Source organism: Pinus tabuliformis, chromosome 7 (genome assembly GCF_031772625.1).
Source record: "Pinus tabuliformis cultivar Carrire ecotype Pingquan chromosome 7, CPIR1, whole genome shotgun sequence".
NCBI lineage: Eukaryota > Viridiplantae > Streptophyta > Pinopsida > Pinales > Pinaceae > Pinus > Pinus tabuliformis.
In genome coordinates, this window is record NC_142293.1 from 1,899,419,758 (window position 1) to 1,899,444,647 (window position 24,890).

Here is a 24,890-nt window from a genome sequence, read left to right on the forward strand (position 1 = left end):
TTGAGGATTTCTGTAGCATATCTCCCTTGCCCAAGGAAGATCTCCCCCTTTTGCTGCCAAACTTCCAACCCTGGGAAATAATGCATTCGTCCCAAATCCTTCATGTCGAACTTCGTGGCTAGATTCTTCTTGTAGTCCCCTATGACCCCGGATGATCCTGTCAGGAAGAGATCATCCACATATAATACCAAGATTAGAGGTTCATTCTCTACAACTAGATAGTAGAGATTTGGATCTGTGTCACTCTTGACAAATCCCATTTTCTGCAAGTAGCCATCGATTCTCTCATACCATGCTCTAGGTGCTTGTTTCAACCCATACAAGGCTTTCTTCAATCTACATACATGAGACTTCTTCTTATGTGTCTCAAAGCCCTCTAGTTGTTCAATGTATACCTCTTTTTCTATCACACCGTTCAGAAATGTCGTTTTGACATCCATCTGATAAATCTCCCAACCCATCTGTGTTGCAAGAGATATCACGGTTCTAATAGATGTATACCTGGCTACTGGGGCGAAGGTCTCTTCATAGTCAATTCCTTGCTTCTGAGCATACCCCTTAGCCGCAAACCTGGCTTTGTATTTCTCAACATTGTCGTTTGCAATGTATTTAATCTTGTATATCCATCTTAAACCTACCACTGATCTATCTTGAGGCCTTGGCACTACCTCCCAGACATCGTTCACCATTATGGAGTTGTACTCCTCTACCATAGCATCCAGCGAAACTTAATGTTGAGTTGCCTCCTGAAAACTGGTAGGCTCCCCATCCTGAGCTACTAATGCCTGATATCTATTTGGTTGTTTTCGCTCCCTCTTATTGTTCCTTGGCTCACAGATGAATTCCTCTGCATCTCGCAGAATCTGACGAAGTTCGCTGCTCGTTCTTCCTCTGCCAGCAAGTGCTTCTGTTAACTCCTCCTCATCTTATGATTCTTCCTGACTCGAGGAAGAATTATTTTCTTGCATTGGTTGAAGAGGTTTGACCAACGGTTCCTCTTTTGACAACTCCTCAAAAGGCATTTCTAGAGATTTTCTGAAAGCCTTGTCTTCCATGAACTTCACATCTCATCGAACTACTACCTTCATGCCCCCTAGAAGATAGTTTTTGTATGCCTTAGCGTTCTCGCTATACCCCACTAGATATCATTTCTCTGCAGTTTGATCCTGCTTCCTCCTCTTTTCCTCAGGTTTGCGGCAATATGCTAAGCTCCCAAATATCCTGAAATGACTGACTTCAAGCGTCTTCACTGTGAAGACTTTCCCTCGAGTAATCTTGCCTAATGCTGGATGAGGAGTTATATTCTGAACATAGACTGTTGTGTTGCATGCTTCTACGGCTCTGCCCACAAAAATTTTGGCAAATCCTGATCATACATCATGGCCCTAGGTGCTTCTACAATAGTCATGTTCTTTCTTTCTACTACTCCATTCTGCTTCGGATTGTGAGGAGCTGTCCACTCTCTTCTGATGCCTTCCTTAGCGCAAAAATCAGTGAAGTCCTAATCGACATACTCTTCACCATTATCTGAGAGCAAAATTTTTATTTTCTTCCCAGTTAGATTCTCCACCAGAGCCTTGAACTCTTTGAATCGAAAGAAAACCTTGTCCTTGGTTTTTAGAAAATAAATCCAAGTTTCCTTGAGTGGTGATCAATGAAGGTAAGGAAGTACTCGGCAACACTAAGAGCTTTAGTGGACATGGGTCCGCAGATATCTGAGTGTATCAATCTTAGTACCCTCTTGGCCCTGTTTTTACTTTTAAGAAATGTTGCCTTGGCATACTTTCCTAGAGCACATCCTCTGCATACCTCATCTCATTCCGTACTAAGATCCGAAATTCTTGTTACAGTGCTCCTGAGAATTCTCAAAGCCCCATGGTGCAAATGTCCCATTCTTTTGTGCCATAGTTCGTTCAAATCCTTGTCTCCATGACTACCTATTAGTGCCATTGGTGATTATAGTTGTAGTCTATACAACCTGTTACTTTTGATCCCGATTTGCACTTTCCTTTTCTAGCTCGAGTGTTTGATGTATACTTTCTCCTTGATGAAGAAAACGTCATAGCCTTTGCCTTGAAGTTGCGACATGGAAAGTAAGTTCATCCCCAATCCTGGTACATGCAGCACATTGGTAGCATGGAACCGCTAAGGTACCCCTCCCTATTGGAGTACATTTTGTCTTGTTCCCCATGGTGATCTGAAAGTTCATCTTCTCTTCCCGATAATCTGAGAAACATTCTCGTCATATGCCAAGGGGCCCCACTGTCTATATACCATACCTCTAATGATGCAGAGCTAATTACACAAGCCACTTCTTCTTCCAGCCTGGAAGCCCACATAGAGAAATCGAAATCACTTTCTCTAGTGCAATTTTCTGAAAATCTGTGCGAGTCTCCTAACGTACATGCCTCTACATCATGGTCTCAGCCCATAACTGATTTTCCCTTCCTGTCTCTAATTACTCGCTTTGATACCATGTGAAAATTCTATCACTGCAACAACTGATTTATTTTACCTACTTATTTCCCGATAAGTTATTTATGAAAATCCTTCAGTAAACATTAAAATAAATTATGTTGCAGATGTCCCATCATAATACAGAAACAAACACATGCACAAGGTTTAACACATCAACACAAACATTTTGGACAATAAGTCTCCGAAAAAAGCCAATGTGGGAAAACCGGTGCAGCAAGGGATGATTTTATTATTCAGCAATTCTTCATTACAACTATGTGCCAAACTGGCTTACCCAATAGAGAGAAAATTCTTCAGCATTTCCTCCAGTCTCAGTGTCAACCTGGCTGACCTCTGCGTCAGCCCCTGCCTCTCTACGTCACCCACGCAGGCCCTGCAGTCAATGTGCAGTCTGCAGCCTCTGCATCTACATCTCCAACCTCTGGGTTGTTCCCTTGGTGTTGTTCTCGACTCTTTGTTCCGTACTTGTTACCTGCTGCTGCTCTCCAGACCACTAGTTCGAATTTCTCAGCTAACCCTCCTCTAGAAATTGAACTGACTAGTCTCCCTCAGTGTGTTCTCCAACTGACCCTCAAGCCTCTTATACTTTTCCTGTTGGTCCTTAAATGGCTGAGATTAAATCTCTAATCAACGGCTAAGATTAGATTTGGTTTGATCCATGACTTTTGGAACTTTCTAACCCAGTTTTATATTAATACCCATTAATATTTTATTTTTCCTAAGTTTAGACTTAGGAACTCCCTTAAAAATATTAATTATTTTAATATCTCCCAAACCAGTTAGAATCTGCCCAAACCATTTCTGGGTCTTGGAGATCTCATGTGCTTTAGCCTCTCCACCAATTTTCATGGCTAGAGCACATCCGATGCTACCCCAAATCAACACTATACCAAGCTACGGGAGCGAAGGTCTCCTCATAGTCAACTCCCTCTACCTATGAGAACCCTCTCGCCACAAAATCAAGCCTTGAACTTCTCAATGCTTCCATCTGCAGCATGCTTTATCTTGTAGAGCCATCTGGAAGTAACAACTGATTTACCTTCAGGCCTCTGCACTACCTCCCAAACATCGTCCTTCATAATAGAAAAATACTCCTCCATCATGGCCAATCTCCAAACCTGCTGGCTGGCTGCCTCCTCATAACTAGAAGGCTCGGAGTCAACAATGTTTGTTACCAATGCCATGTAACTCCAAAACCGCTCGAGTGGTTGACTCTCTCTACCCTATCTCTTTGGCCCAACAACTAATGTGGCCTCGCACAAGGTATCTTGAAGCCACTTGGGCTTCCTCTTCCCTAAGCATACTTCTCCCATTGGAGCAAAAGAATCCTCATCATCATCAGAATCCTGAACTCCTGAATGTCTGCCAACTGACCTCGTGCCTGAATCTATCCTTCTATATGCTGAAGTACCGTGTGAACTGTCCATTGGTGGACTACCCTGTGAACTGCTCTACGGACTGCCTGCATGCTGCCCGAAGAACCACCCCCCTAACTCTGAGAGCCACTGCTCACTGATGGACCTGAAACTATAATCGATGTACCTCCTGATCCTTGACCACTGGATCCATGTGACTGACTCAGCTACTCCGGAGGGTCTGGTGACTCTAGGTACTCTAACTCCCGTGACCTCCTGAAAGCTCTCTCCTCCTCAAACTTCACATCGCGCCTGACAACCACTTTCCTCTGCGCAGGAATATAAATCCAATAAGCTTTCGAGGTCTAGTTATAACCCACAAAGATGCCCTTGTCTGCAGTGGGCTCTAGCTTGGTCCTGTTCTCCTTGGGAAAATAGGAATATGTAAGGCACCCAAAGATACGAAAGTGCCCAACATCATGCTTCTTCCCAGAAAAAACTTGCTCCAGAGTCACATTCCCCAAGGCACGATGTGGACTCCTGTTCTGCAAGTACACAACAGTGTTGCAGGCCTCTGCCCACAAAAATAAAGGTAACCCCTGATCATGAAGCATGGATTTGGCAACCCCTACAATGGATCTGTTCTTCCTCTCCGCAACCCCATTCTGTTGGGGGTTGTAAGGAACTGTGAACTCCCTCCTAATGCCTGTCTCAGCACAAAAATCAACAAACTCACCAAGGGTATACTCCCCTCCATTGTCTGACCTGAGCACCTTGATCTTCCTACCTGTCCAGTTCTCCACCAGAACTTTGAACTCTTGAAACCACTTGAAGACCTCACTCTTGGTCTTCAAGAAATAAATCCAAGTCTTCCTGGAGTGGTCATCAAGGAATAAAACATAATACTCATAGCCACCATACATGAGATGTCCGACCACTCACATCGGTATGAATCAAGTCAAGGATCTCAGTCGCTCTGCTATCACTGCTAAGAAAAGGGGATCTGGCAAACTTCCCCATAGCACATCCTCTGCATACATCAAGGTGATCATAACTGATATCTGGCACACCAATGGTGATCTCCGCAATGTACTCAAGGCCCCATGATACATGTGCCCCATCCTACGGTGCCAAATCTCACACAACTCTGAACTGCTAGATCTGTTGTCGGTCCTGTCTCGGGTGTTGCTACTCAATGCCATCAGGGGCTTGAATGAGAACTTGTACACCTTAGCATGGGGCACACCAATCTCTCTAGCTGAAGAAGTTGGAGTTCCCCTAAGATATATAAGCACCTGCCCTCTCCTGAACAACACATCATACCCTTTGTCCTCAAGTGTTGAGATGGATATCAGGTTCTTATTCATTCCAGGCACATATAGAACATTTGACACTTTCAAGGGAGGTTTAGGTCCCCTATCAAATTTCAATGTCCCCACACCAACTGCTCTAACAATGTTATCATCACCAAGTACTACCTCCATATCAATATCATCCTCCGAAAGCTCTGAGAAGTACTCTCTGACTCCTGTCATGTGGCGGGAAGTGCCACTATCAACATACCAAATGCTAGAAGATGCTCTGCTAGTAGCAGGGAATGCACACTCCCTCTGAACCGGTATGGTAGGTGATCCTGCACTAGTGGCCTCACAAGCTATGAACCCAAACTCCTTATCAAAGCTCTCTATCTCTGCAGAAACTGCCATGGGTTTGTCTTTCCCTTTCTTGTTCTTCTTCTCCGGACACACAGCAGCATAGTGTTCCAACTTTTGACAATTCCAACATTTAACTTTGGAATAGTCCTTCTCCTGGTTTTGTTGCTTTCCTTTACCTTTGCCTTTGCCTCCACTATTGGAAGCTTGCTTCTTTGCTCTGGCCTTCTTGTCTCTTGCTAACAATGCCAGATTGTCATCCTTCTCCACCTGTTTGGCTGCCCCAAGATGGTTCTTTCTGATCTCATTTTGAATATAATCATCCCACAACCTCTCCCAATCGGGAAGGTTTTCCCGTGCAACAATGCCATCCACAAAATTCTCCCAAGTCTTGGGAAGATTATTCAAAGCAATCGTCACCAACTCAGTGGGTGCAATGATCTCACCTACGGCTGCCAACTCATCTCTCAATGAAGTGATCTTTGTGAGGTATGTTGTAGCACTGTAAGTCTTAGCCATTTTAATGGCCTTCAGTTTCTCTTTTAGGACCATTTTTCCGTTTTCATTTGAGCTCTGCTAAAGACTGGTCAAAGTTGTCCACATCTCATGTGCATAAGTCTTTCCTCTCACATGAGGAATGACATGCTCTTTAATTCCTTCCAAAATCAATCTTTTTGCCTTAGCATTCTTTTTGTTAAACTTTGTCAATGGTACAAGGTTAGCAAGGCACTGCTACTGGGTTCTATGTGGTATTTACCATAATGCCCCAGACTTCTGCTTCCTCAAAGATGCTCTGGATTCTCTCCTTCCATGCACTGTAGTTGTTTTGCCCATCCAACCTGTCTTCAACTCTCAAACCCAAAGACATGTTTCACTGTCCTACCAAACTGAAATTTTCAAATATGTGGTAAAGGTTTCTATTTTCTATGTAAAAATCAGCTTGCTGTAATTTTCACTTTGTTATCCCAAACTGCACTTTTCAGCCAACCAAGCTCTGATACCATGAAGAAAATTGAAAAAATTTCAACCCCCACTCCGGTTATCAGTTTTCCTTATCACTCCATGCATTTAGTTTTAAATCCAAGCATGATAAAAATTCTAAAATCTGGAAATGACAATATTTTCTAAAAACACAAATTTAGAGATTTCACAACTACTGAAGTTGAAGAAATAAAACATAGCAAAATTATGACAGCCACACAAAAAATAACACAGTGATTTTTGGTCAATGTGACCCTGGAAAAACTCCCTACAACTCTTGGGGAAAACTAGTTTGAGAGCTCTTCTTTATTTCTGAAAATGCTTTTACAGAGAAACTGAAATACACAGTAAAAATTCCAGCAACCACAAATTACAACTTATCTCGATTTTTGTGCTTGAACTCTGCCTCGAAAATTGTGCCAATCAGCGAACAGCCAAAACAAAAATTGTTCTAGCAATAAAACAACATTAAATGGTGTATGGCATGCCTCAAAAAACGTGCCCATGACTTGTACGAACCGTACGGATTTCAACAATATGGCTGCCTCAAAATTTGTGCCCTTGTTGTTGTCCCTCTTCCTCGATTTTTGTGTTGTCTCTCTTCCTCGATTTCTAAGCCATTCTCTTGTACGGTTTTGTCTTGGGATGCATGCCAATAAATGTTGCTGCCCAAATTTGCTTAAATGTCTTCTTGCTACTCTCCTTCACTTCCTCACTGCTCAGAAATTTTCTCCTTGCTCTCTCTTCTCTTCCTCTCAAATGCTCATGAAAGAATGAATGATCTTTCTCTCTTCTCTTCTCCTTTTACTCTCTAAATGACCTTTTGGGTTACCCTAAGATCTAATCGCTGAGATTCATTTAGATCTAAGGATGAGAATAAATGTGCATTTAATTCTCACTTTCTATTTTTTAACTCACGCACTTAAATAAAAACCTACTTAGCCTTTTATTTCCATAGTCACTTTTTCACTTTCTAATTCTTCATTGACTTTAATAAAGTCACCTTTAAATTAGAATGTAACTTTACCACTTATAAAGTCACTTTTAAATTAAATTGACTTTACCACTTATAAAGTCACTTTAGGAAAAAAAGTACAAATAAATCTTGGACACTTTTCCTTAGGCCAAAGATCAAAGCCTTAGGGAACCACTTGTTCTCTAGTACCCAAATTTTAACAAAAATGATGTATGATTAACTTCAAAAAATGGTATATGTAATATGGGTCACATGTATTGTTCCCCTACTTATTATATCTAAATATGTATTTGTAGTGTTCATATCAACATAAAAGAAGGCCAAACATAAATGTAGATATAAATATATATTGACATATTAGTTCATCAAGATGATGAACTCTAATGGTCAAAAAATAAAGCACAAAGATTCTGATTACAAAAACAAGTTACCAAGAAAGAATAGAGGAAGAAGTGAGGGATGAAAAGTTCAAGTGTTGGAGGGCAATATGGAAATTGGAAATTCCTTTTAAGATTAAAATGTCCCAATCATCTTTAACCTTCGTGGGGCGTTGGATCGAGCCACTTCTTTCTACGGTTGGGATCAGTCGTGCAGGTTGCTCAAGGTTCAAGACCCGATGGTCCACGGTGGGACCCTCTGTGGGCCCGACGCTCCACAAAACCAGATCCCGCTTCCATGAATGGTTTTCGCGCGGCTCCATGTTGGTTTCTAGTTTTTTGGTTAATGCAAGCGATTCCAATCAGGGGGCGATGCGTGGCAATGAGGGTTGAGAGAAACCGCTCTCATCGCGCAGCTAATCCCCGAGCATCTTGGCCTTGCGATTTTCGCACTTGCCGTTGGATCGGAACCTTGTCTTCAACGGCGGGGATTGATCGAGCTAGTTGCTTGTTGCACGTTGGTTCGGGTTGTCGGTCTGTTGTGCATGGGTCTCGTACCCGTTTGCTCAATGGACTCTTCTTTTTGTTATTATTGTGTCTTTATGGGGGTTACTTTGGCCTGGTTGTTTCGGTCCTGTAAGCTTCCTGGCCGACCCTACTGTCTGGGGCACGCTGTATATTATGTAATTTACTTTGATTAATAGAAGGTTTGACTCTTACTTATAAAAAAAAATGTCCCAATCATCTTTGGCTGGAGATAATGGTCAAAATCATAGTTGACAAGGTCCCAACTAGTGTGCATTCTGCGAACCAGGCAATGAAAGAGTTGATCATCTATTTGCCCAATGCTCCTTGTCAATATTAATGTGGAACGTTCTTCTCGACACAAATGGGTTGACTAATGTAAACAAGCAAGGTTAGGAGACTCTAATGGATTGTCTTCAGAATTGATCTAATGACAGGGCTTTGGTCAGTCAAAGAACTTTACCCTGCACTGTGCTATGAGAGTTGCTATCCATCTACATACATCGGTAACCACAAGAGAATTTTTTTGTCCTAAGATGCAGATTTCCAACCAATAGCTACACATGTTCTTCATGTATCCACAATTCATATCATTGTTGATGCCTTCAATGCTTGTCTAACTCTCATTCAAGGCAAACTTTTATGGTCCCACATAGATACAAGACAAATTCTTTTCGTTCGTCAAAATGAATGCTATTTTCATATGGAGAGGCCATCCTATTGATGATTTGGAAATTTGTTCGATGGATCAAGACACTCTTTATTTGTACATTTTAACATGTTTTTAGTTCAATTGAATGCCATCACCCTCTTCTAGTCAAGTTTGGCATTTCTTGGGGTTGGGTGTTACTTCCCCATATGTACTAGGCAGGACTTACAGTGAGTCACCAAGGTTGAACAAGACACTTGTTCAAATTTCAAGTTTAAAAGCCTTGTAGGACAATTTTTCACTTTTTTCTAGTTTTCTTCTCTATGCAATTTATGTACCCCCATGGGGGAATTGTACTAAATGATGTTAGCATCATGAACTTATGTAAAAGACTCAACTCCCCGGAACTTAGTTATTAGGGAAGTTACTCTGGAGTGTTTTTACTTCAATCCCGAAACATACATAATATCATGAAGAAGTACGGTTTCCCCATAATCCAAATGAAATGTGACAAAACCAAAACCCATCACAGGGCAAGTGTTGTCCCCAAGAATGATCTTCAAACTAGTCTCCCTCTCAACCAGGTTTGAGAGAACTTCACGATACCTTGAGAAATGTATGGAGGCCCCACTATCTACCTACCAACGAAGGAGAGGAACTAGAAAGAGCAGAAATAAGAATATGTTTAGATTGAGTAGCAGCTACATTATTTCCATAACTTGAATTTTTTTATCTCTTTTGAGGACGGTGGCCCTCTTCTCGATCATCAAGAGCATCTCTTCTTCTTCTATCATTGAAATAATCTTTTCTTCTTCTATCATTGAACCTGTTGTTGTTGAAGCCACGATTATTGTTGTAGTTAGACCTTGGAGCTCTTCTATTTTTCGGACAGCCTTGAGCATAGTGACCATGCTTGTGACAATTACAGCATTCAACTTTCGACAAATCCTTGTCCCTTCTTGATCTTCTATTAGAGTCCCTGGATGCTAGAGCAGGCTTTCTTGAATTAGATGGACCTCTTCCTTTCCTCTTCTTGTCTCGAGCAACAAATGCAAAGGGCTCTCCTTCTTCATGCTTTTGAATCCTCCCTCTACAGATCCAGTCACATAGCTTATTCCAATTCTACTTCAATTAGCAATAAATTTGTTCAATAATTCAATCTTCCAATAACAATAATCAAATTGTAGATAGAACAATAAATCCAATGCACAATAGAAGACAGCCAAGAGCAATAACAAGAGACACAAGATTTGGTCAAAGAATAAAGAAAAATCCCAAAAGGGGGAAAACCCTTTCAAAATTCTTCTTCTATTAGATTATCATCAAATGTTCAGCAGGGAGATACAATGTTCCAATTCATTAACAATGAGTCAAAGTCAAACCTTTGACTATCCCAAAAGTTAACTAACCCATATCCAATGAAAGAAGAACCCAATAGTCAAATATGATCAAAAGAAAAAGTCTACAAATTTTGGTCAAAGTCAACAGCAATAAACAGAAGTCAAAGATGTCTTAACCAGCCAACATTCAATAGTCAAAGTGCCTCCAAAAGATTTCGTCTTGGCAGCAAAAAACTCGGGCCTCTTTAGCTCAATCAAACATGGTCAAAACAGTCCCAAAATGTGTCTCAGAAATTGGTCGACATCAAGGTCATCCCTGCAGTCAAATACCAGCTTCATATGTGCGGTCAACCATCAAAGTTCCCAAAAAAGTTTGTTCTCCTTGCCTCTGAATTCAGCCTCCAAGACAAATCCAAAATCCCAAATCAAAAAAGTTAAATCAAGCTCCAAGATCAAGAAGTCAACGCTGGTCAAAGTCCCAAATCAGAAGATGAATCCGGCCAACAGAAAAACCCTCTCTCCTTCGCACGTTTGAAGAAAGATTTGCAATTTCAAAGTTGAACGAACCAATCCAAGAGAAGAAAGATGTGTGTGATGATGCTCCAAAGTGATGAGGTCTACTTATATGAGTCTTGGCAAGCCGACTTGTACTTTTGTGTACTTGTGGATTTCACTTCAAAAATTACATTTTTCCTTGACCAAATTAAATTCTCCCAAGGGCTAGGAGGGGTCTTCCTTGATGAGGAAGGTTGTGCAATGGAGGGTATTTCTCCCCAGTGTTGCGGGGGAGCGCCCCCCCCCCCCCCCCGATCCCGCTCCCAATCCGCGCTCCGGACGGGAGCGACTCGGGAGCAGGTCGGGAGTGCGCTCCCTAAAAAAAAATGCTCCCTGCAAATGGAATAAGCAGAATTGAAAATCTGACTGTAAATCCAACAAAAAAAATATAATCCTGAAGGTAAGAAATAAGTTTTAACTTTTAAGTTGTCAATTGGCTTTATCTCGGGTGGTCAGAAGGAATGATTCTTATCCTCCCCATTCAGGCTCAATTTCCACAAGTGACATGTTGAGCTCATATCAAGTATATTGTAGTAATGGCTTCAAGCCGTGCCGTGGTATGGCCTAGAACCCAGAAGAATATCTTACCCTTGCCCACAGGCAAGAGGGTTGGATGCTTTGTTACATGGAAAAAAATTTGAAGCCATCGCTTTCATTTATCTTTTAAGAGATGAAAATTTCCAGCCAGATAAATTGTCTAACAAAGCACTCTTCATGCAGTAAGGAACACTCGCAGAGTTAGAATACAAGAACAAGCTGCTAATTTCAGACTCTTTGACGACGTTTTTAGTTTTAAATGGACTGTTTTTCTGACCCAGGTGTGGGATAAGAGGCATAACAGAAGGTTTTGACTTCCTACAGGTCTAAGATAGTCTTTTTATCATGTTTATTGAAAGGTCTCGATACCCATGATGTTCATCTATGCCTTTTGATAGGGAAGACTGTAATCATGACAGGACTAGATTGATCTGAGTAGCCTCAGAAACTACCATTTTTGGAAGCCTAACAGGCTGAACCATGTATATTCTGATTTCTCATTTGAAATATTAAATATAATATTTTTTCTTGGCAAAAAAAAGGGGATCCATGTACTTTAGAACTTAGCAATCCTTCTCAATGCTTAATGGATCTCATGTTTACATGGACTATCCCAGCAAACAGCCAATCGTTTATCCTCACTGTTTCATTTGTCACTGATTATATTATTTATCATCAACTACTCCGGTAAATATTCAATCGTTTATCTTGACTATTTAGCCACGTCCTTCATCTTACTGAATGTTGACACAAAATGTATGAGATACTACCAGCATTGCCTTTCCTTGTGCAATGTGAGCTTTCGTATACATCATATTTCAACTACCATCCTGGACTCTATGTGGGTTCCAATACAAATTGGAAATAAAGGCAAGTGGGTCTTCATCGTGATCCACCACAGTAACTAACATAAACACCAATACCATGACTTATTAAATTTTTAATTTGCACACAGAACTGTCAAACTGTAATAAACATGAAAATTGAAGCAGGGATATCGTTAGATGTAATAGACATAAATAATGAAAGAGGTATATCGTTAGAAGTTGCAGTACAAACAAAATATATAGATTCCCTAACAAATTCATGTATCTCTCTTAAAGCAAACATCAAGAAAGCAACACAAGTGTGCAAGGATGACATGCTACCAAAGGTGAAATAAGAGAGCACTACAACTATGATTAAAAAAAAATAGGGATCATGGCAGAAGGACATCTTATCAGCATCCTAATCACAAGAGCTGACACTGTAACCATTCTATAATACAAAATAATGGTTAAGAGCATGTGTTTCCTCCAAAGAGGTCACAGATTCAAATCCAGAGGGGGGTAGACGGTATACACCTCCATAGACTTTTTGCAGTGAAATTGCTGCATCAAGGGGGTCCCTTGTCCCACAAACAAGGGAATCTCATACACCAATTTGATGTTTAGCTTGGCCATGACTATTATTATTATTATTATATAACAACATTGCTCAGACCAAAAGCAATCGACCTATATTTTGAAGAATGTAGATACCAGTACTGTTGAGTCTCATAAAAGCTCATCTCGGGGATCCTATAAGTGCAACATTTCACAAAAAAATGTATTAGGGTGATCAAACACTCTTACAATTCAACAAATCTGTTTAGCACTTGGAAGATCATATTGTCTCATGTTTTCAACCATCGCCAACTCAAGAATGAAGAATCATGGGAAAGCAGTAGCAGTCAGAATGAAGGCATAACCTTTTTATGCTTTGAGGACAAAACATTTCTAACGGGGAAGCCAATGAAATAAAAATAAATTAAAAAAATCTTGATAATAATCAATAAATAGTAAATGAAAAGACAGCCTAACTAAGCACATGCCCTGTGCGACCTTGTGACCAGCGAATCTGTTTATATACCTCGTCTTAGATACAAGGAAATACCCATGACTGTGTACAAACACCTACATTCCCAAACATACAATAAGACCTAAGGTCCAAAGCTTGCAGTTTAAAGAAGAAACAATATGAATCACCCTTTCATGATAAGATTAGAATATGACATGAGTCAGGAAATATTACATCGGAAACCAGTCCAGCTGCAACCTGTGATATAGAATTGCAGTATGACCATCTACCTCTTCTACCATGCTTCCATGGTTAAAACTGCAATCCCATCTACATCAACAGAAGTACAAAACAACTTCAGAAAGGTAAATCAGCATATTGCCAAAGGAGCAACTGAAAAATTTATGCTGATAGAACAAAAGACCAATACAATTCTTACTCATATCGAGTTTCATCCATCCCCATGACAAGCTTAAAAATCGCATCACAAGGAGCATCCACAACACCAACTGCCTTCATAGCTCTGCTGCAGCTCTGTGGCTGCAAATGCCATTTTTTTTTCTATTAACACATTTCTGACTAGTAGAAATCATCTGTTTTGAAAAAAACTTTAATTACATTAAAAAGTGCCAATAACAAAGTTACAGACCAAGTAGTCAGCCTCCAGAAGCTCTTCAAAGATCCGAAGTCCTGTGTACACCAAAATTTTGTACATCACTTCAATGAAGCCAATTATTTTAGTCCAACTAGAAATTTCCTACAAACCACCTAACAGCAAGCTCTTGCTATTTGCAAGTATTTCTCTGAAATTTGATTCCCTTTCAATAATAAACTAAAATGGTAGGTGTGAGGAGCTTGCCATTTTGGCACCGAACCAGGCGCCAGTGCTTTCTTGAGAAACCTTGATCGTGATTATTTTGATAGTAAGAACCTGAGTCAATTTCCCTGGTCCAATCGAGCACCGACTCAGGAGGTCCTGCTCATAAAGGTAATCAATCACCAGTAATCTCAGCCTCTTGACATGATAGAAGTAACTCCATAAGAAATACAAACTTTTAAAAGTATCCGATATGTCAATGATAAATACAACAGTATGAAAACAACAGATATTTTAGAGTGATTATGTGATGAAGCGAACAAAGTTCCTTAACATGTGATACATAAAACTTGCAAATATAGCATACCATTTCCTATCGTTATTCTTCGGGCAATACTTGGTCGCTTATCGTCATCATCCTCTTGTGCACTGAACCTGTTATTACAAAATACCATACACATCATATTAGCATAACATCTATACAATTATTAAGTCAACAAGCATACCAATAAACTAGACAAGTTTATATATAAGATAACTCCTACCAAATAAAATAACACATTACATCTAAATTTACAGGCTTTCAAAAATTTATGATATCTGGAACTCAATGCAACAACATATTTCTTTATTCATGCTGACTTGATTCAAATAAACTTAGAAAACCAATCAGAAGAGTGAGTTCAATCTGGCACAGATAACATCAGTGCAGAGAATGTAATGACCAATGTCAACATAGATATGTAAATAACGTGACCGCTATGCATAGTTAAGAAAGTAAATGTATCTGCATAGTACATAAAGCATGTGTAGCTTCACTAAGTTAACAAGGAATTAAGACATGCTCCCATACTTTTTGAGGTTATGCAGTATGCCTAGGAGAATTCCTGAGGATACATGTCCAGCAGAGTGGTGCAAAGCCTTCGTACTGTGATAATCAAGGAGTATTAAATCTGGTGAAAATTCCAGTTTGTTACTCCAAGACAAAGCATATAAAAGCTCACCTTCACTTCCTCTGCGAGGAAGATGAAAACAAAGAATCATTAATAGAAATTATCTTCTCTTATCTACAATGGAGTAAACGCCCTCATACATTCTCTCCCAAACTAGGTTTATCTGTGTCAAGCATCCACAACAATTCCACAATTCGTTTACAAAATCCAATCCGACCAATCAACATCAACAACAGGCCTCTAGACTATTTACACTCTCATTGTAGGATTGTCTCCATTCAGTCCAAAGATTATTGCATACCATCAATAGCAATGCTTCTTTCACCTGCAAAAGCCTTGTCAAGACTATAAAGTGCAAGACAAAATTAATCTTACCAATCTGTGAGTGCCCAGATTTCAATACATTAGAATTTAGATTGAATGTCTATTATCAAAATTCAACCCTCTATAGGAAAACATCAAAACAATGTCTAGTTATCTTAAGAAGCTCCAAATTTGCAAATAGCCAATAAAAGACTTGAGACATGTGATGGCTTCTATGAAGCTCTACACCTCCTTCGGCTCTTCAAAACACTATCAAATCAACACAATTTGGGAGCCCATATTGCTCAGCAATAGGTTCACCAAATGTGCACTGCAGCAGGCCCAAAAGATGTGTTCATATTTACCCTCCACGCTTAAGCATGCTGCTCTAGACACCTTGTGTTTTTTGTGATGACCAAGACAACACTTTCTCCATGTACACTCGATAGCCTGAAGTACAATGTCAACAATGACCTATGCAACTTCCTTCCCTCATTCACGTGTCAGGGCAAGAGGTAACTCCTCAAAATGAGATTGTCTATTCATTTAGGCTGTTCACTATTATATACATGAGGGCGTTACTGTTGAATTTCATCTCCTGATGACTCTCCATTTTCTCTATTATTTATTTACATTATTTACAGTTCTTCATCCAATCCCTATGACTAGGTGTCAACATTCCCTCCCTTAATCTGAAGGGATGTTGGTGAGTCCAAGCATCGTTCTGAATCTTTCAAGCTTTTCTCTTCCAAGCGCTTTGGTGAAGATGTCTGCAATCTGCTCATTAGTGGAACAATGGCGAAGATGGATTGTTTTGGCCTCAACATGATGTGAAATCAGATGATATTTTGTATTATGTTCTTCGTTCGGTCATGGAACTTTGGGTTCTTGGCCAACTTTATTGCCGAGGTATTGTCAATCATGAGTGGAATCGAATGCACTTGTTTTACCTGCAAATCTTCCAGAATTTTCCTGAGCCACACAATTTCTTTTGTTGCCTCAGCTATTGCCACATATTCTACCTCTGTTGTGGAATCTGCTGGAACTGATTGTTTGCATGATCTCCAGGAGACAACTCTTGATCCAATACTCATAGCATAACCCGAAGTAGATACCCCAATTTCTTTGTCTCCATCGAAGTCTAAATCAGAGTATCAAACCAAGATGAAGTCGCCCACCTGTGTAAATTTGAGTCTAAAGTCTTGAGTTCCCTTCAAGTACTTTAGAACTCTTTTTGTGGCAGACCAATGTCCCTCACAAGGCTTCTGCATAAATCTGGAGAGGATTCCAACCGCAAACGAAATGTCTGGTTTGGTAGTAGTGATGTAGTTGAGACTTCCTACAAGCTGTCTATAATTTGTTGCATCCTCAAATTCTTTTCCTTCAATGGATGTGAGCTTTAAGTTTTGTTCCATTGGAGTAGTCAGAGGGTTCAATTCAGCCATGCCAAACCTGTTCAACAGATCTCCAATGTACTTCTTTTGAGAAAGGAATATGGACTTCGAATGTTGAGTTACTTCAATACCAAGATAGTAATGAACATAGCCCAAATCAGTCATTGCAAAACCTTTCCTCAATTCCTTCTTTATGGATGAAATGTAGCTCTCATTGTTCCCTATCATCAAAAGATCATCTACATATACCACAAGATACACAATTGTTTTTCCAACTTTCTTGACAAACAAAGTTACATCATCAAGATGATAATGTTTGAAATTGAGTTTCAGAAGATGCTCAGTTAGTTTTTCATACCAGACTCGCAGTGCTTGTTTGAGGCCATGCAAGGATTTCACAAGTTTGCATACTTTATGTTCATGTCCTTTCACAGCAAATCCTTCAGACTGGGACATAAAAACATTTTCTTTTAGATCTCCATTCAAGAAAGCAGTTTTTACATTCATTTGATGGACTTTCCAACTGTTCTGAGCTACTAGGGCAAAGAGTGTCCAGATGGTAGCCCATTTTGTTGTGGGGGCCAAAGTCTCCTCATAATCGACCTCTTCCTTCTGTGCAAAACCTTTTGCTGCAAGCTTGACTTTGTGCTTGTCAAGTGAGCCATCAACTTTATACTTGTTCTTGTAGACCCACTTGCAGCCAATTGGTTTGGTTCCCAATGGAGGATCAACCAGTTTCCAAGTGCCATTCTTTATCAAGGCATCATACTCCTTTTGCGTTGCATCTTTCCATTCATCATGAGAAGCAGCTTCTCTGAAGTAAGTTGGTTCAAAATCTGTAGACAAATTCAATTCACAATCATAAGAAACATCCATATCAACAAGTGAATCAGAGTCATCTACATCACCTCCATTTTGTCGGGTTGAATTTCTAGTTCCTGTCGTTCTAACCTCATCAGGATGAACACTTTCAAGTGTCTTTGTCAGCCACTTTGGGGGACCTTTCTGAGATGGTACAAGCTACTCTGTTGATTGAGTTGGGACTGAATCAAGATTAAGTCTCCCAATTTTGTCAATCAAATCACTCAAAGTATCATCCGTTGTTGGAGCTTCATGCAGGAGAGAGAGTGCTTCAGAAGAAGATTCCATAGGTTGATCTAGTATAGGAATCCCCCCTTCAAGACGTGGAATTTGATTATCAAATTCTTGAAATGGTTTTGCATTTGCAAATCTATCCAAGCGATCAAGTTGCCGCTCAACAACATTGTCAATTTGGATGATTCAAGAAAGATTACATCTCTAGATACAACAAACTTTTTATTGACTTCATCATAGAGACAGTATGCTTTGGAGGTGTTTGAATACCCCAGGAAGATACACTTACGACTTCTTGCACCAAGTTTGTTTCTATGTACCTTTGGTATCAAGGCATAACATGTGGAACCAAAGACCTTGAGATGTTTTACCAAAGGAATGTGTCCATACCACATTTCATAAGGAGTTTTGTTTCTAATAACATTAGATGGACATGTATTCTTTACATATACAGCACATAGAACTGCATCAGCCCAAAACATCAATTTTTACATTTTTGAAAAACATCATGGAGCGCACCATATTTAAGATTGTCCTATTCATTCTTTCAGCTACTCTGTTCTATTGGGGATTATAAGGCACAGTTGTTTGATGTTTGATCCCATGTTGGCAAAGATAGTTTTCAAATTCATTTGAAGTGTATTCTTTTCCATTATCAATGTGAATAGAGCCAATATGAGATTGTGCATCATTTTCAATCCATGTATGAAAGTTCCTGAATGTTTGAAAAGCATCAAATTTGTTCTTCAATAAATAAGCCCAACACATTCTGGTGTAGTCATCGATAAATATCAACATATATTTATTTCCATTTGCAAAAGGAACAGGCATTGGACCACATAAATCTGAATGAATGAGTTCAAGTTTTCTATGTGCTCTAGAATGTGAATCATGAAAAGACGGTTTGCTATGCTTTCCTAGAATGCAAGCATCACATTGCTTAAGTTTCCTAGGAATTATAGGCAAACCAGTAACACCATTTTTCTTCAACAAGCAGAGGCTGTCATAGTTCAAGTGTCCAAATCTAGCATGCCATAATAAACTTGATGGAAATGTACCTTCTTCATAATGAGAATTGTATGAGGAATTTTGTGCACGAGCAGAGGTACCCTGCAGCTTGAGAAGCCTTTTTCTTCTATCCCCATCATGACAAGTGGTTTGATGCTTTTCTCACCTCAACCTTGCCATCAAACATATGAATGGAGTGTCCTTGTTGGTGGATGTGGACCAAGGATAGCAAGTTTCTCCTCAGTTGTGAGAGATACAAAACATGATGCAGAAGAAAGTCTGGAAGACCGGGCAATTTAAGTCTTATTGTGCCAAGCCCTGATGGCTTGAGTTTTGATTTGTCTGCAAAGTATACTGCTCCATCAACATTGTCAGTAAATTCTTCAAAAAAATCTCTTCTAAAAGTCATGTGGCAAGTTGCTCCTGAATCAAGCAACCAATCATTTTTCCAAGAAGCAAGTGAAGCATTAAATAAGTCTTCATTTACTCAATATTACAGTGTACCACAACATAGTGAGCAGATTCAGGTGCATTACCTTTCTCTTTGTCATTAGATTTACCTTTGGGTTGGTTTCTTTCCTGCTCAATTATGTCCCAAGGCAACTTGCATGTGAATGCATCATGTGATCCATCTCTTTTGCAGCATATGCAGTGCAAATCTAACTTTTCTCCTTAAGAGTGTCTGCCCCCCACCTCTAAAATTTCTTCCTCTTCCTCTTCGACAACCTCTTCCTCTGGAAGAATCTTGAGCAAGATTCTTCTCTCTATGTGCAAGACACGCAGCCTCTTCAGAAGACTGAGGAGTTGTCTTCTTCCCAAAAGCTTTCTCTCTTTCAGCAAATTTTTTCACAAGGGAGTCAAAGGTAATATCTTTGAGGTTTTCATTTGCTTGCAATGACTCAAGATAATTTGAGTAAGTGGGATAAAGTGCCTTGAGAAAAACTATCAAAGGGATGTCCAGTTCAACATTAGTGACTTTGATATCATGCATAATAGATTTTTCTTCTGATGCAAGAGCAAGAGGATCATCATTTTGTAATTCAAGGCTTAACAATTTAATCATGAGTTGAACAACTTCAAGTGCAGAGCGTGAGTCATAGAGTTCCTTCAGTTTTTGTAAGGCTTCGAAAGCATTTGAAAATGGCGAAATATGGCGACTCACCTCTTCATTTATTGACGCTGCAATCAATGCATAAGCCTTGTTGTTCTTATTTTCCCAAATGGCGAATTCCTTGTCTGAGGTAGGTTGTTCTGGCTCTTTGTCTACGTCTCCAACACACACTCCTTTCCACAACTCATTAAAAATGAATGTGTTTGATTTTCCGAGACCACTCAGGATAATTTTCCTTCCCATTGAGGACCACTCCCACAATAGATATTAATGAGTGCATTTAAAAAAAAATTGTGAACTGTAAAAAAAAATATTTCTGCTGCCAATATATAAAATATTTTCACTTCTGCACTGTAATAGCAATATCTTTAAGAAAAAAGTGCAATTCTAATCAAGAATGCAATTCTGGTAAAAATGCATTACTGATAAAAATGCAGTTCTGGTAAAAAAATCATCTTCCAACATGGCTTTAAAGGACTCCATAAAAATCTTCAGAGATTCTTCACAGTCTTCTCTACAACTTTATAATACTAAGGACCGAGTACCCAAATGTTTCAAAACCAATTACTACATATTAATTCTAGTATCCTATCTTCAGCCTTCGAAGAGGCTTCACAATAGAAAAACAAAAAAAATACTAAATCAGCTTAAAAGACTGTACAGGCTAGACATAGGCCTGCAACATCAAAATTGAAACCTCGGTGGACCAATGTATGGACAGAGTCCAGCTTATGGTAGTGGCAGCAAAAAAATGTCATGAGGAAGGTATGCGGTTGAACAATATGAAGATCGCCAAGCGCAACAAGCTATTGTTGAAGCCAACCTTGCAGAATTGGGAAAACCCTGTCAAATATACAAGAGGTGTAGTTTAGTAGGGAATGAAGAAGGTATGCAGGCAGTATGGTGGTATGCTGAAGCAGCAGCAGTAATACAGTGGAGTCGTGTTGCGTATGGGAGAGAGGTTGAAGAAGGTATGCGGGCGATATGGTGGTATGCGGAAGCAGCAGCAGTAATACAATGGAGTTGTGCTGCGTATGGGAGCGAGGTTGAGGGGAGAGGCCGAGGGGCCGATATCTATTCTAACCATGTAGTGGCTAATCGCTATGGACATCTATTCCAACGATTCCAGCGATACTACCGAGCACAATTCAATGAGATACCACCAGGCCAATGGAGGGTCAGAGGGCCGACTGTTCGGAGGGAATAGAAAACGCATATGACAGTGTCAGGCCTCAGGAGCAGGGGCAAATGTGTCAGTTCTGCAAAATAGGCAGAACACAGGCAAAAGTTAGTTACAAGGGCAGACTGGAATGCCAAAAATGGAGCTGGCTCTGATACCATGTCAGAGCCAGGAGGTAACTCCTCAAAATGAGATTGTTTATTCATTTAGGTTGTTCATTATTATATACATGAGGGAGTGACTGTTGAGTTTCATCTCCCGATGACTCTCCATTTTCTCTATTATTTATTTACATTATTTACAGTTGTTCACCCAATCCCTTTGATTAGGTGTCAACAATTCACGATCAAGCAAATTTGGGAGCCCATCTTGCTCAACTAAGGTTCAACAAATCTGCAACACAGTGGACCCAAAAGATGTGTTGATATTTACCCTCCACTCTTAGACATGTTGCTCTAGACACCTTGTGTTTTCTGTGACAACCTAAATGTTGAAGTTCCTAAGTTTACTTAGTTAGAAACCCTCCATGCACTTTAACTATTTATTCCTACCTACTTCTTATCTTTCTTAACAAGTTATTTACAATGTAAATACTGAAAATAAACACTAGTGCATGCTCAACATATTACAGATTAGCAACTAAAAGAAACAGAAACAAACACACCATATGACACCATTATTTTTGGACTAATGTCCCCGAAAAAACCCAATGTGGGAAAACCGGTGCAGCTATTTGAGGGTTTTCTTATTAAGCAATATCAAAGTACAATCTGGGTGTCGAAACTGGCCTACCCAACAGAGAATTTCCTTGGCAGTAATACCTCTCAGTTTCTGACAAATCTTATGGCTGAAACCTTGGATAATCCTTTCGGCGGCTACCCAGCACAAATCCGCCCCAGAAACCCCAGCGTCAGCCTCTATCTGGACTGTGTTAGCCCCTCTCTGCCTCATGCTGGCCCTATGTCACCCGGATGGGTCTGTGTCAACGCTGGGAGGCCCTGCGTCAGCTCTCTGGCCCTCTGTGTCAGCAATGCTAGCCTCTCTGAGGCTCTACGTAGTTCCCGGCTAACTTTGCGTGAGCCCTGGCTGGCTCTGCGTCACTCTCCTTGGCTACTGTGTTGCTCTCCCGTCATTATCTCTGCTTCTCTATCTCTTTGTACTCAAATGCCCCTCAGCTGCACCTCCCAATCACTAATTCTATCTCTCTTAGCAAACCCCACTCTAGAGAATAGAATGACTGATCACTCTGGTGTATTCTCCAAGTGACCCTCAAGCCTCCTCTTATACTTTTCTCGTTGACATATCAACGGCCGAGATTAAGTCCCTAATCAACGACTAAGATTAGATCTGGCTTGATCCATGTCTTTTGAACCACTCTAACATAGATTCATATTAATACACATTAATATTTTCTTTTCCCTAAGTTTAGACTTAGGGACTCCATTAAAAATATTAATTATTTCAATATCTCCTGATCTGTTTAGAATCTGCCCAACCCTTTCTGGGTATTGGAGATCTCATGTGCCCCAACCTATCCACAAAATTTCGTGGCTAGAGCACATCCGATGCTACCCCAAATCAACACTAGACAACATATTCTCCCCATAGACTCAATAGCTTGAACTACAATGTTAACAATGACCTACGCGTCTTCCTTGTCTCATTTGCAATCCACTACCTTCACAAACATTGCCCTTTTAGGGCTTTGAGCTATCAAATTGATCAATGACACATTACTCTGATCTTTCTATCCATTCAATGATGCACACATAAATTCTCAATAGGTTCTATGCCACTTCCACATGTAACTTCTTTGTCAAAAGAGTAGTGTAGACTTTCTCATAACTAGGCCCCTTCTACCCTATTAGACCCAATGTTTTAAAACTCTGACTCGGCCGAGGGTCGACTCCAACTCCGACTCGGACTCGGTATCGACTTGGCCGACTCGATTTCAATGACTCGATCGTTGTCAAAAATACATTAAATATTTATTTTTTATAAAAACACATAATTTTAAAGATTTTCATTCATGTTTCCAAACACACAGCATTAGAATATAGATAGAAAACAACATATGATCAAAGTAGGCTCGTGAATCTATCCATTATATCAAAATGGCACCAAATGCACTGTCCAATACATACACGATGATGATATAGAGATCAAAACAAAAACACATAACCAAGGAGGCTATAAATGGCCTCTACAACAAAAGTCTGTAACTAGCTACTACTAGAGGTGCCAACATCATCTGGCTCAGTGTTACTTGGGAGCGGAAGCGAAAGCGGGGAGCAAGAGCGAAAACGGGAGTGGGAGCGACATTTTCAGAAGCTCCCGGTTTGGGAGCGAATCCCGGAGGAGTTCGACAACCAACGTCACTAACATCAAGTTACATAATGGGATTGGTGCTCATGATTAAATACGAGTTCCATACCCTAATACATGACAAAATTCAATGGAAACATTGCAACCCCCCAATCCTGAAATCCTAAAAAACTGATAAGTCTACTGGATTTTGAATGAAATCTAAAATTCTACTTTCTCCATATGAAATCCAATGAGGCTGAAACCACTCTCAAACATCCTGAGTCATTTCATGGTAATGTTAAAATTTAGGTAAAAGTGGCATTCTCCTTAATCTTCATTTTCATCCTTTTACTTTAAGAATTTAACATTACCATGAAATTTGAATAGCATATCAATACTAGGAGAGGGGAATGGACCCCAAAAACCAAAAAACCAATTAATAAAACCATTTGGAGTCCCCCACGCTCAGAAAAAAACATAAAAAAATATAAAAAAAAAAATTGTGTTTTTGGGGTTTACTGGCCACATGAAGTGACCCGGCCAGGACAGTCTTAACTCGACTGACCGAACCGGTTCGACGGCCGAGTCGCAAATTTTTTTACCAGCTCGGACCAACTCGGCCGAGTCGGTTCCGAGTCGGCCGACTTTTAAAACACTGATTAGACCTTTATTAACCCCTTTAATCACTATTTCCCAATAAGGGGATCGTACTAAATCAAAAAGGAACACCATTATCACAAATACGTCAACTTGTGACCTCATTTTCCTTATCTTAAGTTTCATTATTAAAACTATTTTCAAGGGGTCAAGAGTTACACTGCTTTGAAACAGTGTCATTTTCAGCATCTTCTAATGGAGCTTTTGATGGCGTTGCTCCAAAGTCCTCTTGGTTGTTTGTATTTTGAAACGAGCTTTCACTGTGCATCTTTAGCATCTATCACCTATGTTCTTCTATTTAGCCATATTTTCCTTGCTCCAACCCTTTTCTTTTGTATCATGCTAATTAGATGCACCAACACCTACTCTAATTCCAATGTTCTCTTGGCCACTGAAATAAGGCTTCACCTGGGTGTAGCAAGGCTTCAAGTTCTTTGTAATGCTCACTATAAACCAGTACTAAAGACACTTTCCTTGGATCTTCCTCACAATAGTAACATACCTCCAAAGGCCAAACTGAATCACTTTTCACAATAGCAATGTATCTAAAACCTTCAACATTCATGAATGATGATTACATCATGATTCTGAAAAGATAGCATCTATAGCCTACAATACCAAGAAAAACAAATAGCATATTTTAATCTTCTAATTCTTGAGGACTTAGAGATTTACTTCTTCGTAACTTTGCTGTCATTCCCACTTGAACAGTGTCAGATATATGGAAAAATATAACAGAAAATTTTGTGGAAAATTACACAGCAGCAAAATGGAAATAGCATGGGAAAACACTAAAATCTAAGCATTAACTATGAGGAAATA

General features: G+C 39.8%; 1 protein-coding gene across 6 annotated transcripts in view; it reads right to left on the reverse strand.

Annotated features, from left to right (window-relative positions):
• The window catches only part of LOC149256069 (protein ENHANCED DISEASE RESISTANCE 2-like), a 313,045-nt gene that overhangs the window by 150,911 nt on the left and 137,244 nt on the right, over positions 1-24,890 (reverse strand). For all 6 annotated transcript variants that reach the window (XR_016267267.1, XR_016267266.1, XR_016267268.1 and 3 more), the window contains exons 6-10: positions 14,428-14,495; positions 14,103-14,219; positions 13,893-13,933; positions 13,683-13,783; positions 13,478-13,573 (exon numbers count right to left, since the gene is read on the reverse strand). Coding sequence is in view for 3 of the 6 variants with exons in the window: in XM_089460657.1 (XP_089316783.1) it covers positions 13,478-13,573; positions 13,683-13,783; positions 13,893-13,933; positions 14,103-14,219; positions 14,428-14,495 (423 nt within the window). In the remaining 3 variants the exon portion in view is untranslated. The remainder of the gene's footprint in view (positions 1-13,477; positions 13,574-13,682; positions 13,784-13,892; positions 13,934-14,102; positions 14,220-14,427; positions 14,496-24,890) is intronic.